The 18,769-nt window shown below is 48.4% G+C and overlaps 1 protein-coding gene across 1 annotated transcript in view; it reads left to right on the top strand.

The window, feature by feature from the left end:
• The window catches only part of PLRG1 (pleiotropic regulator 1), a 138,747-nt gene that overhangs the window by 16,344 nt on the left and 103,634 nt on the right, over nt 1-18,769 (top strand). Inside the window, exons 2-3 of the mRNA XM_078676958.1 lie at nt 2,705-2,811; nt 15,463-15,587. Coding sequence (XP_078533084.1) covers nt 2,705-2,811; nt 15,463-15,587 — 232 coding nt within the window. The remainder of the gene's footprint in view (nt 1-2,704; nt 2,812-15,462; nt 15,588-18,769) is intronic.

Here is an 18,769-nt window from a genome sequence, read left to right as displayed (position 1 = left end):
ATAATCAAGAGAAGCACTTTCAAATGCATGCGTTCAGAATATGAGCTGTACGAAAACCCGTTTTTGAATTAATATAGACTACAATGTTGCTCTACATTCTGGTCACATTTAATGTTCACTTCTGCTGTGCCTCTTGGTTCACTAATGGCACGGTCATCAGTGCGGTACATCGTCCATTCTTCAAGAATGTCAAGACTGATGGCGCGGGCAAACCGATCATGAGGGTTCCGTTTTCTCCTTCTACAGATACATGGTTTAGTGAGATTCTAGATCCTTGGCAGGGAATGAAACATGCTTCTGTCTGTCTGTAGGCAAGCCAAAGGGTGTTCATTTTTAATCAGTAAATAAATATTTTCAAAACATTTAGCCCCTCGTTCCATAGGTGCATGCATTTATGGTGATGCATACACTTGTTTCTCTGTCAGCCCTTATGTTTGATGTATGGACGGGAGTAGGTGGGACAAGTGGATTTTACGGGACATGTAGATCTCAGTGGCATTTTGTCACTTGGACAAGTAGAATATTTTGAAAATTCCACACCCCTGGTAATGCCAGGTGACTTCTCTGTGTATCGCAACAATGGTAAGTATTTAAATACGAAAATGTGTTGAGAACTTCAGGAGCTGGATTGGACAACTTGCCTGGTAGATGGAAAAAGGATAATTATCTTTGTTTCAATTTAAAGGAGCGTTGCCGTCTAAACGAAAAACAGGATTGGTACGGTGCAGTCTTCTAAGTATGCAAAGGACTGCACAACGTATGTGCTGCTTATGCGTAATGTTGTTCAAATCTGCCGGTACGGGCTAAGCAAATAGCTTAGTGTGCAGATCAAATCGTGGAATAATCTTTAATTCTCTCAGTGTATATCCCGCATTGAAATCCTCAATTCACAACGCGTTCTGGACTTCGCCTTCACGTTTGTGACTGAATTTAAGATTGCAACTAATCTGCTGGCTCACTTTCAATGCGGGATATATACTGAGAGCGTTAAAGAGAATTCCACGATTTGAAACAAAGATAATTATCCTTTTTCCATCTACCAGGCACGTTGTCCAATCCAGCTCCTGAAGTTCTCAACACATTTTCGTATTTAAATACTTACCATTGTTGCGATACACAGAGAAGTCGCAGGGCATTACAAATATAAATTTAACAGTCCTGAAGATGGTCTCGCAGATAAACACATAGGAGACCGAAACGTCGACCATCGCCTTTTTCCATATCCATCCACCCAATTGAAAATCAGGAAAGGCGTCATCGGGACCTACAGAGCTATATATTGATGTATTAACGATATTCCTGTAGGCCTGTTTATATATTTGTACCATAATCTCACTACCTTTTTAACTTTTTTGATAAATTCAATATTTTTTCATACACACCGGTTCAGCGTTTGTCTTTTTGTATCTATGTTATCTGTTTCATGTTGAACCACAATGCTTATTCTTTTGATAATTTGAAGAAAGTTGCACTGTTGATTTATTCCACTAAAGGACCATTGATTTGTCCTAATAAGTTTTTTCTTAAATCAGTTTAAAGATATATGTGGCTTCATGTTTTATTTCAGAATTTGTGGTTTTCAGCAGTGGATACTTTAAAAAAAAAATGTTTATATATATTTTTATTAATTATAACACAAGAGAAGAAATGTACATATCAGGTGTCATTTGGAAGAACATATTGTAATGGCGAACGGGCAAATGATTTGAGGAAATACACAATAATTATAGGCATCTGAGAGTCAACAATGCCAGCGTAGAGCTGGGGCAAAACAATACGGTACAGACAACTTTAAGCAAACATCATCGGAACCCGCCCACCCAGAAGACAGGATATGAAAATCCAATATTCGACACCCAGATATGAGGAACTAAGCGGCTCAGGATAATATGCCACATCTCTTGTGAAGAAGGGAAAAGGGAAAAAGAAAGGCCATAGAACATAATAAAGGAAAAAGAAAAAAAAAACACCCTCAGCCCCCCACCCTGCACCCCTGCAGATGGCTACGACCTAACCCCACTAGCAGCGTGCCTGTCGCCCACTAAACTAAACCCCAAGGAAGGGAAAAGATGGAGGCAGTTTAAAGATATATCTTCAAAATAAATCCCCTTGAAGGCACCCCTTACCGTTTCATATATTGACCCAAGCCCTCATGGGTATTTCGGGTTGCTCACTGCTTTAAACCTAGTTTTACTGTCTGACACTTCACATTGCACATTCCATAAAGCTACTGGCAAGCTACAATTCTTCTTAGGTATTGGTTTTTTTCAAACATGTGTTGTACCTGTGTCACACCTCCTATCGTTTTGTCATGGTGTAGTATCGTTATATTTTATGGCTATTCCAAAAAGCGCCTTCCTTGTTGCTGTGTGGACGTTTTTTTTTACCTCTGGTGTCCTACAGGCAGTTGAAACTAGTTAGAATGATTTACAAAGGCTACAACGTTCAGGTTATTTAAAATGTGCAATGTGATATCCCATATGTGAAAGTGGATGAGGAGCTAGGTTGTTTCTGAACGGAACTGACAGGATGGAACATCAATACTGAAGAAACAGTGTTATGGGTCCATACCCTTTCCTAAAGAAGAGTTCACTTTGAAAGTTCATCAACACACTTTTACTCCACACTTAAAAAAAGAAGTTAAATGTAAATGTGAAATAAGTCTAAATATGTAATTTTTGTGTTTTTTTTTGGTTTCCTGCAGGATGTACAGAAGCACTCTGTGCATACCCTTGTGTTCAGGTCTTTGAAAAGGACCCACGATATGTTTGTGGCTGACAATGCAAAGTCAGTTGCAGCAGATGAAACAAGGTAAGGGCGTAGTAGTCTTATTTTTTGTACCAAGTGACTTTTCAGATAGTTTGAGTGTGAGAAAGTGTCTCGTTTTGCATGGTTAGCCCCTACCTTTTGCCTGGTTTTGATGTGGTTTCAATTGTAGTGCACTGGGTCACTCCCAACCCTGTGCCAGTGCTTCTTCCCCAAAACATATCCACAGTTGATGCTTCTGCAACTTGTAATTCCATAGTTAATGGTACCTAGGGTCTGGGAGCTAATGAGGGTCCCCTGAGACCCCCTCTCACTGGGACCATGCCACTGCCCTTGCAGCTTGCAAGTCCCTGAGAGGGAGAAAACAAAGTCGACATGGTGCCATGCCAGCCAGCACTGTGTGACGTTATAGGTAAGTTGACCCTCTAGCAGACCTCACAGCTCTAAGGCACATTGCACTATACCACAGGTGAGGGTAGATCTGCATGAGCAGATATGCCCCAACAATATTAGGGTCCATTCCTTAATATTGTAAGTGGCAGTGAAGTCTTAAAGAGTACATGGGCTGGAACCATGACAACTCGAGTTCCACAGTACCATGATTACTTCACTGAACAAAGGAGTGTTTGGTAAGAAACTACTCCTCAATAAATCCACACTGATGTCAGTGTGGGATTTATTGTACCATGTACTCAGAGGGAACCTCGAAGGTGCCTCCTGAAGTCCTGCCAACCCTGTTGTGGTCTCTGACCCTCTGTAGGCAGCTAGCCACCACCAGACATATTCCTAGGCCTCTGGGTGGAGAGCTCCTGCTCTTTGGTACCAGAAACAATGCACATTCCCGGCAGAGGTGTCATACCTCCCCCAGGATGGGCCAGTGCTCGAAAGAGGAAGCTTCAAAGGCCTGCTGCCTTTGCAACGCAACCCCCAGCTGCTAGCAAGAGATGGCAGCCCATGGTTTACACCCCCACTTTGGGTTGAAAACCAGTGGAAAAACTTCGGAGAGTAGGAGGTGTGCCCACCTCTGCCAATTTCACCACTAAGGTGGGGGAGACCAGGTTAAACGCATCTTTCAGTCCCATCATCTTGAAGATGGGGGGTGGGGGGATCCCTCCAATAAGGGCCTGGTCTATGCCTTCTCCCACAGGATGGTGGCATAATATAGGGTGTAGTCACCCCAGGTAAGGTGCACATTGGCCCTACCTGCTACTCCCTTAAAGCACCCCTAAATTCAGTATTTAGGGGGTTCTGTCAGACCTGGAAACTAGATCTGCGACAACCTAAGAATGAAGAAGACGTCCCTGCAGAAAAGACCGAAGATGACAGCGGCCTTAGCCCCAACCGTACCGGTCTGTCTCTACCTTCTGTGAACCTGCGCACCTGTCTTTCAGCCAGCAACCTCTGAAACCCTGGGAGGACTGCTTCCTTAAAAGAATTCCAATCTTCGTGGACAGCTGACCTCTCCAAACGAACCCGACTCCAAGGGCTCCGGATCCAGCTGGAACCGTGATCCCTGCCCCCTCTTCACCCGATGCCCGAGGTCTGAGTAGCTCACCTGTGCAGTGAAGTCTCCCCAGCTATCCTGACCTCGTGCCCTTCATTGTCTGACCCCTCCTGATCTTTACAGCGGCACCTGCAGTGTGAATTCAGAGGTACCCCCTGAACGCAACCAGCTCCAGTAAGAAGACTCTGGCATTGAAAGGCACACCTGCACCAAAGCCACTGGTCCTTGATGAGCTGAACCGACGATACCGCTACGACCCTCTACATCTCAACTTGCCTCGGCTGTCGTTGGTCTCCCTCCTGCAACCTCCAGTGCCACACTTGCAGCCTGTGTACCAAAACAAGAATCTTCATTGAATATCATTGGACGCCCAACGCTGAAATTGCATCCTGAACCCAGTCACCCCTGTGCAGCTGGTAGTGTAGGTTTGGTCCTGGTTTGTTAGTCCCCTGTGCTTGTCCTAATCCCCAGAGCTTGGCCCCTGCAACTTATCTACTAACTGTGTTGCTCCATGAGTAGGACACTTTACTCAGTACACTTTTACTCCGCGTGCCCTTACCCCGCAGTTTTTACACCGCAAAATCTTTTACAACGCAGGGCTTTACAACGCAATGCATTACAACGCATTCCACATTATAACACAATTTACTATTCTAACGCCACCGGGCGTTACTTTGGGGAATGCGTTGTAATAGTTTGCGGTATAAAGACCTGCGGTGTAAAAGATTTTGCAATGTAAAAAAAGCAGGGTAATGGCATGCGGAGTAACACATGTGGGGTAAAGGATGTTTCCCTTGCTCCAGGCACTTCCAGTCTCCATTGAAACTCATTGGGCCGAACTCCCGTTATGACCTCTGTACCTGGCTGCCCCTGTGCCACTGGTGGTGCTCACCTGATCCTTGCCCCTTGCTGACCTTTAGTCCCAAAGACTGGAATTGTAAGTGTATTACTTACCGGTTTAACCTCAATATTCTACTCCCCATAGGATAACATTAAACTGTTCTGAGAAGTGTCGATTTTTGAAAGTGAAAAGTATTTTTATTTAAAAAGTTTTACCTTATTGTGAAGACCTTGGTCTTAAAATAAAATACAAACAAAGTATTTTTTTCAAAAATTGGTCTGGATCTCCTTCTTGAGCAGTGTATCCATTATTGTTCATTTGTTGTACAATAAATGTCTTGCACTCCTCTGTGTTAGTCCTAAATCTGCTCACCCACACTACTACTAATAGAGCACTTTGGGTTTTGCATTGAGCCCTGTACACTTTTAGGGAACCTTTGGGCTGTGTGCACGGTATAACCACCTAGTGACAATACCATATACAGAGCCAGCTTCCTACATTGAGAATTTCTCATTTGGGGTTGTATGGTGTATATTGCAGATTAGGCCCTTGCAATTCCTTTTGTGTCTATAGGGAATTGCCCCCAAGTGCAGTATGTGCTGCATATCAATGGTAAAGTACCTTTCCTAGCATTTTTGTTCTACTTTAAATATATTTTTATAAACTCGGATTGAAAGTGATTCTCTAGTTACTAGATGTGAGAAGTTGGCCTGGTATATGATGCTTACTAGTTCTAGTGATCACCTTGTACCATGCCAAGCAACCCTTATGGTGCAGGTTGTAAAGTCAACCTTATAGACAAGCTATCCTAGGGGTAGCATGGACTAAGCAGTCTTAGGCTAAACTCTGTAAAGGCATGTGAAGCAAGATGTTTTACCATACACAATCCCTTGAATACCAAATGAAAGGACACCACACAGATATATATTGAAAATATATATGGATTTATTACTACAAATATCCCTGATACTCTTTATGAGCACAGAAGCAAATGCGTTAAAACAAAACACAGTTAAAATACACAAAAGTTGCACAATTATGGATGAGCCCTAGGGGCCACCTAAACCATATACTAAGAAAGTGGTATAAGAGATGCCACTTGGACAGGAAATAGGCCTAGGGCCTGGGGAATCGCTGGAGCTGTTCGGGACTAACAGTGAAGAAGTCGGGAAAGGCCCGCGGGACTCGGGTGCAGTGTTTAAAGTGCACGCACTCACCAATGCAAAGTCTATGGTGCGTAAAAAGTACAAAGTTAGTTAGAAAGGAACCTTCCGAGTGACCTAGAAGGATGAAACTTCAGACACAGACACTAGAGATGTGTACCAGTGTGGGAACACCGGCGGAGCTGAGTTACCTCACCCACAGGAAGCGGGTGCATAGGGTCGAAGTAGTGTCGGGTTTCGTCACGCAGGTCGATGGTGCTTGGAGCTGAAGATGCTGCAGGCGGCTCGATGTGAAGATTTCCGGTGGATCCAAGGGTGGATCTGAAGAGGTGAAGACCTGAAAGCAGAGGGGACAATGTTCAAAGTCACTAGCAAGTGACTACCGTGGAACCAGATTGGAACCAGGCGATGTCGGGTGCAAACAGGCGTCGAGGTGTAGCTTCTTTCTGCAGCCACGTGGGGTCGAAGACGTCCAGGAGTCGGTCACGAGCTGTCCCACGCAGGCTTCTCGCTGTTGGCGGTGTCGGCAACTTGATTGAAGCAAACAGGCCTTGGCTAATGCAAGCCACGCAGGAATCGAAAAAGGCTTGTTACTCGGACCAGCAAGGTCAGAGCAGGGGCTCCTTTTTACAGGAGCAAGGGCAAGTCTGGAGCAACCAGACCCGCAGTGAAAGTCGTAGGTTTCGTCGCCAAGATGGCCACTAGCCGCGTGGCAAGTGGACGGTTAGGCGCGTCGAGTGGCACGATGCAAAAGGGCCCCACGCAGATCGTGGAGATGCTGGGGGGCTGATCTTCGGTGCAAGGGCTGCTCGAGGTTGGGGCTTTTCAACCCCCAAAGCACAGCGTCGAGGGTGCCTCTGATGCTGCGCAGTCAGCGTTTCGGGGGTCTTCCAAGAGGTCCGGTCCCACGTCTCTCGGTGCCTCCACGGGTCCCTTCTTTGCAGGGACTGTGGATCGGGCTGTGAGAAGTCTGGGAGTCTGGGTCTTGTCAGGCTCTGGGCTCGGGCTCCGGCGGGAGGCGGCGGCAAAGCAGACGTCGAGTTGCTGGTTGGTGCCTGTGTTCACAGGGTGGTCACTCCTTGGCCACAAGGGAGATTCTCTTCCGTCTTCTGTGCAGCAGAATGTCGAAGTCCAGTCTTCTTCTGTATTTCAAGTTGATTCAGGATGATCTGAAGTCTCAGGACACAGCTCCCACTCTTATTCGAATCTGGGCCTACTAGGTACCTCCTCTGGGTGGAACCAGGAAGGGGGGTGGTTACACCCCCTTCCCTTTGTCCAGTTTCGCGCCAGGACTGGGGCTGGAAAGCCCAAGCACCGGTTTGAACTGGCCTATGCACAGGGACACCTTGTGTGCCCCAGGCATGTCTGATTCTATTCAGCCCTGTCCTACCCAATACACAAAATCCTGTCTGGAGTGGTGCTAGCACCTCCCCAGGCAGGAAACCCTTTGTCCAAGCTGCCCTCGCTGGAAGGACTCCCAGCAGCAGGAGGTCAGACTTGTGTCTGTGGTGGCAGCATCCATTTTGAGATGCTAAGGCTCTGTTTAACTTTAACCGGGGTTCAGGCTAGGTACATGTCGTGTCCCTCTAGAAGGGTGGAATGCTACCCCCGTCGCCAGAACTGGCGAGGGGGTAGTATTCCAATTCGTATGACACCTTACTCGACATGTTTTGATAAAGCCAAACCTAAGATAGCATTTAACCGCGAGGTTCATAATGCACTTAAGAGTATATGGTATGGCAATACCATGAAACAGCTAAAGGACATGGTTCCGAAAGCTGTAGACAGGCTCAGCTCATGCCAGAGCACCATCTCACATATTTCCAAGCACTCTGCCTCCAGGATTGATGAGGCCTTCCATAGGAGTGACTGATAGGAACATATGTGTCCATTTTAGGTTAGGTATAGGCATACTACACCTAAGTAAGGGGTGATTACACCGACTTACCCCAGCTGAGTGATCAGCCAGTTGTGTCAAATATGGAGGCCAGGCCAGGGGTGGCACAATACATGCTGCAGCCCCTGGTAGGCCATGGAAGTACCTATGCCCTGGGTACCTGGGTACACTGTTACAGGGGCCAATAAGGTGAACCAGTTCCAATTGTGTATGTACCTAAGGTACATGGAGTCCATTTTAAGGAGAGAGCAATTAGCCTGGGGCCCTGAATAGCAGGATCCCAGGCCAACTATGTCAAAAACCAGCTAAACACCAGGCAAAAAGTTTGGGGGTAACCATAGTCAGATATCCACCTTCCTACATAACCCCCCCCCAAACGAAAGGAGATAAGGCTATCCTTGACCAGGTAAGCCTATATTGCCTAAGTGGCCATATAAGGAAGTACCAGCTCTGGCTTGGTTACCCCCTGTCTCATGGTCCACTAAGCAATCCCTCACCCTAAGGGTATCTGAGGGTCTCCACCATAGGGAATCTCTACTTGTGGTGTGACTTTGCAAAGTTAAAGGCTGGTGTTGGGATGGAGTACTGAAGTGAGATTCCTCTGTAGGACTCAGCTTCCTCCAATCACTCTCCACCATGTGTGCCTTTCTTTCTTTGACTGAGTTGCACTGTGCTCTCAGGGTCAACCTCTGGCTACCTAAAGCTGGAGGCTGGGTCCCTCTTGTTGGCTTACTGGAGGGACAGGTCAGGTTTGGGGCCTTGGGGTCCCAGGTTTGGCTGTGCCCAACAGAATCCATCTGTGGGAGGTCCCTAACTACTTTTAAGGGGGCTCCCTCAGGAGTTTTTAAAGTTTTCACCTCACTAGGGCTACTAGTTTCGGTGCCCCTAATCTGTTGATGGGGGTGCTTTATTTGACAGGGGGCCCTTTGGGGCTCACTGTCCTTCTTGTCCTCTGCAGCCCTGGGCTGAGTAAGGCAAGGTAGAGAGGGGCAGGATACCTGCTCCAGACTGGGTTCCACCTGAGAAGGGTCCACTGACATCAGAGGCTCTGTCAGGCTAGGCCTGACTACCTCTGGGGCAGTTCCTTCATCAGGGGTAAGATCAGTTCCCTGAGGAGGCTGATCCTTTCCTAAAGTCTGGTGGGAGGGAGATTTCTCTTCCTCCTCAATGCTCTGTCTGTGTGGCATGATCCATCTTTTCAGGCTTCACAACACATGTATCAGTTTGAGTTTGGGCTGTGGCCATCACAGCCCCATCAACCTTTTCAGGAGGAGACTCAGTTTGGGTATGGGCTGTTACCATCACAGCCCTGCTAATCTTTTCAGGAGGGAAGTTAGCTAAAGATGGGGCTGAGGTTTGCTCAGCCCTACCAACCTTTTCAGGAAGGACATCTTGTATTGGGGCTGTGGCCAGCACAGCCCCACTAACCTTTCCATGGAGATTTACCATTCTAGAATGGGTTTCCTGTTCCACCTCAGCCCAGGCTGAGATTTCTAAATCATTCCCCAGTAGACAATCTACAGGCAAGTTTGATGACACTGCCACTCTCTTTGGGCCAGTGACACCTCCCCAGCTAAGATTTACTACTGCCATGAGGTGATTGGTTTCTATTCCATCAATGTTTGTCACCTGATATGTGGCATCAGGTAAAAGTTGCCTTGAGGGGACTAGACATTCAGCTAACATGGTGATGCTAGCCCCTGTGTCTCTAAAGGCCTCAACTTTCAAGCCATTGATGAGGGGCTCCTGTCTATACTTGCTCAAAGTGTTTGGGCAAGCAGTGAAATTGGCAAACCCCATGCCAGTCTCATAGACAAGAGTATCTGAGGTAGGGGACCTGGTTAGGCCAGAATCCACCTGTCCTCCAAAAGTAAACCCACCCAGATTCCTGGGTGTGCTCCCACTTCCTGGGGGATTACTGCTGACAGTAACAGGAGGTGTTGGAGCTGGCTTTGGAGGTATATTCTCTTTATTGCCATTCTTGGGACAACAGCTGTCTGTTTTGTAATGCCCAACCTGTTTACAGACATGACAATAAGGCTTTCTCTGGGTTGAAGAAGTGTCTTGGGACCCACCCCCATCCTTGGAGTTTTGGGGCCCTGGGGAAGTCTTTTCCTTACTTTTATCCCCACCCTTCTCTTGAGGCTTGGTAGTCTCTTTCTTTTGGTCACCACCCTGGTTCTTAGGCCTGATCCTGGTTCTGACCCATTTGTCTGCCCTCCTACCCAATTCTTGTGGGGAGGTCAGATCAGAGTCAACCAGGTGCTGATGTAGAAGCTGATTTTGACAATTACTTAAGATTTGCTCTCTCATAATTAAATTATACAATCCTGTATAGTCAGTAACCTTACTTCCCAGCAACTAGCCCTCCAGAGCCTTAGTGGCACATTCAACAAATTCAGACCAGTCCTGAGTCTGTGTCTTCTGGGTATCTCTGAACATTAACCTGTACTGTTCAGTGGTTAAGCCTAACCCATCAATCAGAGCACTCTTCAGGACCAGGTAGTTTCTAGAATCCCCATCACTAACTGTGAGGAGTCTGTCTCGGCCTCTACCTTCAAAGGAGAGCCACAAGATTGCTGCCCACTGCTCCTGAGGGACCTGCTGTACTTTGCAAGCTCTCTCAAGTGCAGTCATCCACTTGTGGATATCATCCCCAACTTTGTAGGGGGGCACAATCTTACTCAGGTTTCTATTGTCATAGGACCTGTCTTTATCCTTAGGGATAGTGCTGCCACCAGTGGAATCTAATCCACTCTCTCTAGGCTGCCTTGCTCTAGCAAGTTTCTCTTTGGCCAGGGCAACTTCTAATTCTTGTCTCTGGATCCTAAGTTCAGCCTCTCTCATTTTGGCCTCATGTTCCCTACTCTGAGGGCTAGTCAACTCCCTCTGGAGTTGCCATGAGAACCTTTAGAAACATGGGAAGTATTGGACTCACCTGAGTGATTCCTCCTCCTCCTATGCTCCTGGTTAAGTCCATTTGGGGGTCTGAATGGGTTGGACCCACCTTCAGTCCCAAATAAGCTTAGGTTAGCCTGGTTAAGCCTGCTGACTAACACCTGGCTATCTCTATCATCATCAGACTCCCTTTCGTCTACCTCCTCCCCCTCTTCTTCTTCCTCAGGCTGAGTATTGCCAGTGGTCTGGTTTTCCTCATCTATCTGGACGACCGGGGCAGGGGCATCAGGGTTATCATCTTCAGTGGGAGATCCTCCATCTCCAGTCCCTGAGGGGCCTGGTTTGGAGTTCCTTAGAGCTTCAGACTGGTCTAACAGCTCTCTGAGGTGTCCTGCTGTAGGAGAAGGACCTGTTTTGATTCCTCTCATGGAACACAGTTGCCTCAGTTCCTTAAATGGAAAGGTAGCAAATTTGGATGGTGCCCTTGGAGGGTCACTCTCAACAGAGGTTAGTCCAGTGGATCCCTCTGCTCCAGACATTGCTCTAGTGTGGTGGATGTGTTGCAATCTACCTCCACTTGTGTTTTCCTACAAAACCTATCTAGTAGTTGTAGTCAGGGTGTGCTACTCCCTATCCTCTACAACAACTAAGTTCAGTAGAACTTAAGTATATCTAGTCTTGTTTTAGTGTACCTATCAGGTACCTGTATGATCTTTCAAATGATATTTTCAAAGATTGTAATGGTAAAACAACAGCAAGCTCAAATCCCAATCCGCTGCTCACCAATGTGAGAAGTTGGCCTGGTATATGATGCTCACTAGTTCTAGTGATCACCTTGTACCATGCCAAGCAACCCTTATGGTGCAGGTTGTAAAGTCAACCTTATAGACAAGCTATCCTAGGGGTAGCATGGACTAAGCAGTCTTAGGCTAAACTCTGTAAAGGCATGTGAAGCAAGCTGTTTTACCATACACAATTCCTTGAATACCAAATGAAAGGACACCACACAGATATATATTGAAAATATATATGGATTTATTACTACAAATATCCCTGATACTCTTTATGAGCACAGAAGCAAATGCGTTAAAACAAAACACAGTTAAAATACACAGAAGTTGCACAATTATGGATGAGCCCTAGGGGCCACCTAAACCATATACTAAGAAAGTGGTATAAGAGATGCCACTTGGACAGGAAATAGGCCTAGGGCCTGGGGAATCGCTGGAGCTGTTCGGGACTAACAGTGAAGAAGTCGGGAAAGGCCCGCGGGACTCGGGTGCAGTGTTTAAAGTGCACGCACTCACCAATGCAAAGTCTAAGGTGCGTAAAAAGTACAAAGTTAGTTAGAAAGGAACCTTCCGAGTGACCTAGAAGGATGAAACTTCAGACACAGACACTAGAGGTGTGTACCAGTGTGGGAACACCGGCGGAGCTGAGTTACCTCACCCACAGGAAGCGGGTGCATAGGGTCGAAGTAGTGTCGGGTTTCGTCACGCAGGTCGATGGTGCTTGGAGCTGAAGATGCTGCAGGCGGCTCGATGTGAAGAGTTCCGGTGGATCCAAGGGTGGATCTGAAGAGGTGAAGACCTGAAAGCAGAGGGGACAATGTTCAAAGTCACTAGCCAGTGACTACCGTGGAACCAGATTGGAACCAGGCGATGTCGGGTGCAAACAGGCGTCGAGGTGTAGCTTCTTTCTGCAGCCACGTGGACACGAGGGGTCGAAGACGTCCAGGAGTCGGTCACGAGCTGTCCCACGCAGGCTTCTCGCTGTTGGCGGTGTCGGCAACTTGATTGAAGCAAACAGGCCTTGGCTAATGCAAGCCACGCAGGAATCGAAAAAGGCTTGTTACTCGGACCAGCAAGGTCCGAGCAGGGGCTCCTTTTTACAGGAGCAAGGGCAAGTCTGGAGCAACCAGACCCGCAGTGAAAGTCGTAGGTTTCGTCGCCAAGATGGCGACTAGCCGCGCGGCAAGTGGACGGTTAGGCGCGTCGAGTGGCACGATGCAAAAGGGCCCCACGCAGATCGTGGAGATGCTGGGGGGCTGATCTTCGGTGCAAGGGCTGCTCGAGGTTGGGGCTTCTCAAACCCCAAAGCACAGCGTCGAGGGTGCCTCTGATGCTGCGCAGTCAGCGTTTCGGGGGTCTTCCAAGAGGTCCGGTCCCACGTCTCTCGGTGCCTCCACGGGTCCCTTCTTTGCAGGGACTGTGGATCGGGCTGTGAGAAGTCTGGGAGTCTGGGTCTTGTCAGGCTCTGGGCTCGAGCTCCGGCGGGAGGCGGCGGCAAAGCAGACGTTGAGTTGCTGGTTGGTGCCTGTGTTCACAGGGTGGTCACTCCTTGGCCACAAGGGAGATTCTCTTCCGTCTTCTGTGCAGCAGAATGTCGAAGTCCAGTCTTCTTCTGTATTTCAAGTTGATTCAGGATGATCTGAAGTCTCAGGACACAGCTCCCACTCTTATTCGAATCTGGGGGGCCGGATCACCTACTAGGTCCCTCCTCTGGGTGGAACCAGGAAGGGGGGTGGTTACACCCCCTTTCCTTTGTCCAGTTTCGCGCCAGGACTGGGGCTGGAATGCCCCAGCACCGGTTTGAACTGGCCTATGCACAGGGACACCTTGTGTGCCCCAGGCATGTCTGATTCTATTCAGCCCTGTCCTACCCAATACACAAAATCCTGTCTGGAGTGGTGCTAGCACCTCCCCAGGCAGGAAACCCTTTGTCCAAGCTGCCCTCGCTGGAAGGACTCCCAGCAGCAGGAGGTCAGACTTGTGTCTGTGGTGGCAGCATCCATTTTGAGATGCTAAGGCTCTGTTTAACTTTAACCGGGGTTCAGGCTAGGTACATGTCGTGTCCCTCTAGAAGGGTGGAATGCTACCCCCGTCGCCAGAACTGGCGAGGGGGTAGTATTCCAATTCGTATGACACCTTACTCGACATGTTTTGATAAAGCCAAACCTAAGATAGCATTTAACCGCGAGGTTCATAATGCACTTAAGAGTATATGGTATGGCAATATCATGAAACAGCTAAAGGACATGGTTCCGAAAGCTGTAGACAGGCTCAGCTCATGCCAGAGCACCATCTCACATATTTCCAAGCACTCTGCCTCCAGGATTGATGAGGCCTTCCATAGGAGTGACTGATAGGAACATATGTGTCCATTTTAGGTTAGGTATAGGCATACTACACCTAAGTAAGGGGTGATTACACCGACTTACCCCAGCTGAGTGATCAGCCAGTTGTGTCAAATATGGAGGCCAGGCCAGGGGTGGCACAATACATGCTGCAGCCCCTGGTAGGCCATGGTAGCACCTATGACCTGGGTACCTGGGTACACTGTTACAGGGGCCAATAAGGTGAACCAGTTCCAATTGTGTATGTACCTTAGGTACATGGAGTCCATTTTAAGGAGAGAGCAATTAGCCTGGGGCCCTGAATAGCAGGATCCCAGGCCAACTATGTCAAAAACCAGCTAAACACCAGGCAAAATGTTTGGGGGTAACCATAGTCAGATATCCACCTTCCTACACTAGATACCTGCAGAGATCTACAAAAGACTATAAGAATAACAACATCTGTCTTCTTGTAGGTGACTTTACATTTGAAAACCACTTTTCTTCCATTGCTCAATGGCTATATTGTAGTGTCTAGCTGCTTATTTAAGATTGAGTGGGGGTTCAGTCGAAACTGTACAACTCTGCAGGTTTGGATTCTTCACCACTTGTTGAATTTTATCAGTGTAATTGAGAAGGGTTTGCCATACGTCCTTTGAGTTCTGTTTGATAAGTAATTGACATTACATGCAGGTGTCAGTCTAATAATACTTTAATGTCAGTCTCAGGGATGACCTTCCCCTTGCATGCCTCAGAAATAGATTTGAACCATGCAGAATGCTAGAAAAAAGTGGGATACAAGGGCAAATCATGTGGCAAAAGAACGTTTAAGTTGCAGTGTTAAAAGACTTTGAGTGTTTGTAATGTTTTCTTACTGCAGTGGTCGGGTGTTATTGTGACCCATTTTTTCTGTAACCAGGGCAAGTGGGCTGATGTTGCCACATGATGTGAGAGTACCTGCTCTTTCCTAATTTGCCAACTTTCATTGTTCTGAGGAAGCTCAAAGTAGGAGAGGGAGGTGGTGCTACTCTCAGGGGAGGTGGAAATACATCTGTCCCCGATGGAAGTTGGTGAGAAAAAGCGTAATACTCTTGCCACAAATCTTTAAAGGGGGCCTAGGTTTATACAAATAAATCTCTACATTATATTCTAAAAGAAACCAAAAACTGACTGCTAGTTGTAACTGCTCTAGTGAAAACCTGATGCAGTAATAAGAAATATTTCATTTAACTTGACCGTGTACTAACAGGAGAGATGGTCTCTTTTTATTCTCTGCAGTCATAAGCTGAAGATGTCCATTAAGATGCGCACAGAGTATGGACCCGTGCTGCACATGCCAGTGGTGAAAGAGATCAGAGAGAAGACTGCTGGGGACCCTTATCCGCAGTATCCCACTCATCAGGGTGCGTTTTTCTTGGTGTGTTTGCCATTTTAATTTTTTAGGCCAAGGCCGGTTGATTTGTATTAAAATAATATGTATAATATACTTACTTAAATGAGCTCTCTGTCACCTCTCCATCCATTGGTTTGTTGTCATTCTCATTTTGCTTCTGCCCTCCTCAGCATTCAGCATGGGGTAATAGGTCAGCCTACTTAAATAAACCTCTGGTTACAGCCTCTGTAGCAAAGTAGCCGTTTTTTGCCTGGTAACTGATGTGACTTTGACTGAAAGTGCACTAGGTTCTTGCTAACCAGGTTTCCAGTGCCAGAGGTCTTTCACAATACTGTACAGTTGTTTGCTCCAACTGTACAGTAGTATAGTAAATGGTACCCCTAGTACCTGGGGCCTGGGGTCCTAAGAGGGTCCCTGCAGGCAGCAGCCCTAATTGTACCACCCTAAGGGACCCTTCACCAATCTCATGCAAGGCTGCCATTGCAGGCTGCGTGTCTTGGTGCAGACAAAAGTGAAAACACGAAATGTCACACATCTCTCTCTGCCATGTCCCCTAATGCTGCATGTGATATTTGTAAGTCACTCCGACAACAGGCCGAACAGTCCTAAGGCATGGTGCTGAAAAGTTCGAGGCATGTGGGCTGCTGAATTCATATCTATAGCATAGATCGCCGCCTAGTGTTGGGTCCGGATGATTGCACATTGTTGTCCTGGAAGAGTCTTCGAAGTATCACGAGATAGGTGGCTCCTCCCCTGGACTACAGTGCGCATGGGCATCGACTCCATCCCCAGATTGTTTTTTTTCCGCCATTGGGTTCGGATGTATATTCGTTATCTCCAGTTCGGAATCGATATAGACTTTATTAAGGCCTGAAGGCCTTTTTCCTATACCGTCGGTATTGTTTTTGCGCTCGGTGCCCAACTCTGTTCCGGCTCAGCCCCGAGTCGGACGTCCCGAGGAGTCGCGTGACTCTTTGGTGCTCGAGGCCCAGTCGACGCAGCAAGACTTTCAACGACACATCATGGAACGGAGCCCATTCAAGAAATGTCCCGTGTGTGGATCGAAGTATCCCCACATCGACGTCCACCCAGTGTGCAACAAGTGCCTGTCGCCGGATCACGATGAAGCCAACTGTATGGCTTGGTCCCGGTTTCGATCGAAGAAGACGATTCGGCTTCGGCGCGTGGCGTGACTGGAGGCCCAGCAGTCGGCCCCGGCACCGGTGGACATCTTCGAGAGAGAAGACACTGACGAACAAGAAGTTCATCTGCAGATTTCACCTCCTGCGGAGGAGATCGACTACGACGCGGATGTCGAAGCGCTCGATGCAGAAGAAGTCGTCGACGAGGTAGGAGACTACAATGAGGCCTATGGGGCCATGGAAGATAGCTCAGGCGAAGAGCTATGCCCCGTTCGTACAATCACTAAGGTTCAGGTCGCGGGATCGCCACACGGCCTTACCCAAGACCTTGCTCCCCAATCCACGGCCTCGCCTGCGGGCCCGGCTACGTACACTTCTGCGGAGCCGCCGGTCGTCAAAACGAAACCGAAAGTGAAACCCTCTGTGTCGGCGAAACCGAAAGTGATGGAGACGCCAACGAAACAGAAGACGTCTGTCCCTCTGGCCGCCCCCTCGTCTTCCGATATGTCGGGGCGGCCGAAGCCGAAGAAATCTGTCGACCCAGTGAAGTCGACCAGAGGCGTCGAGCCAAAGTCGGTCAAGGCCGTCGATCCAAAATCGAACAAGGGCGTCGAGCCGAAGACTGGGGCCCCAACCCCGGGAGTCAAGGCCGCCGAACCGAAGTCGTCGGCGCCAAAGGCCGTCGGCGCGGAAGGAGGACACGGCGCACCTAAGAAAGCTGCTCCTGCGCCTCAGCCGGAGAAGACAAAAACATCGACGCTCGAGTCTTCACACGCTGGTGGACCGAGGACGTCTGTCGGGTCGATGAAACCGTCCGCTTCCTTTACGAAGCAGGTGTCGGACTCACTGCGACGCATCAGGAACAAGGCTTCCGCGGTCGATCCGAAGGATGCTTCCACCCCGAAGCAGGCTGCCAAAACGCCAAAGTCTTCGACGCCACTCCTGTTTACGTTGCCGCCGAAGGTGGCACCGAAGGCCTTCGCACCAAGGTCGGTCACCAACGCGCCCGTGCAAGGGTCTGCAGGGTCGAAGCCTTCTCCGCAGCTTGAGAGCTTGAAGCATCGACAACCCTTGATGGAGGAGCAGTCGGAACACTTTATCGACGCCGACACCGGTAAACTTACCCTCTACAAGAGAAAGATCACGGCGACGCAGCCTTTGGAGTCCTACACGATTCCTTTGAAGCGCAAGAAGCCTTCTACGGATTCCCCGGTTCTGGTTGAGCCACTTGCTCCTCAGACTCCTAGAGTTGCTACACCCTCACCCACTTATTCAGATGTGGAGGCTGGGGAAGGTGATGACGAAGAGTATAACTTTCCTGCCAACACTGATCCTGAGGATCACCAGGACTCTTGGGCAGATGCAGGGGACCCAGGGGATCCGCAAACTGCCCCGGACACTCAAGTGTACAATGTCAAAACATCTCCTACTGAGGATTGTGCGGCATTTAATGCTCTCATTGAGAGGGCGGCTAAAAACCACGACGTCCAGCTGCACGCTGACCCTGTTGACGTGGACTTCCTTTTTGATACCTTTTCCACAGCAGAAAAGACTGTCAAAACTCTCCCAATGTTGAAAGGGGTTCTCAAACATGCTGCAGACATCTTTAAGGAACCCACACGTGCCAGGGTGGTCAACCCTAGAATTGAAAAACAATATAAGCCGGCACCTGGAGACCCTACCTACATCAAGGGCCAGTTGCCATTGGACTCTCTGGTCGTTTCTAATGCCTGGAAGAGGGCGAATTCGCAAACCACTGGTGATGCTCCTCCCCCAGACAAGGAATCTAAAATGCTGGAGGCATCGGGGAAGAGGGTGGCGGCTCGAACAGCCAATATCTGGCGTATCTCAAACACTCAGGCACTCTTGGCCAGATATGACAGGGCGCACTATGACACACTAGAGACCCTGTTACAACATCTACCCGATCAGTATAAAGAGGCGGCGGAAATGCTCATTCAGGAAGGGAAGCTCATCTCCAACGCTTCTATTAAATGTGCACTGGACATGGCGGACACCGCGGCCATGGCCATTAACACCAGTGTGATGT

The sequence above is a fragment of the Lissotriton helveticus genome, chromosome 2_1 (assembly GCF_964261635.1).
Source record: "Lissotriton helveticus chromosome 2_1, aLisHel1.1, whole genome shotgun sequence".
Classification (NCBI taxonomy): domain Eukaryota; kingdom Metazoa; phylum Chordata; class Amphibia; order Caudata; family Salamandridae; genus Lissotriton; species Lissotriton helveticus.
The sequence above is the reverse complement of the archived record's forward strand: the minus strand, read 5'-3'. Positions and strand labels throughout refer to the sequence as shown.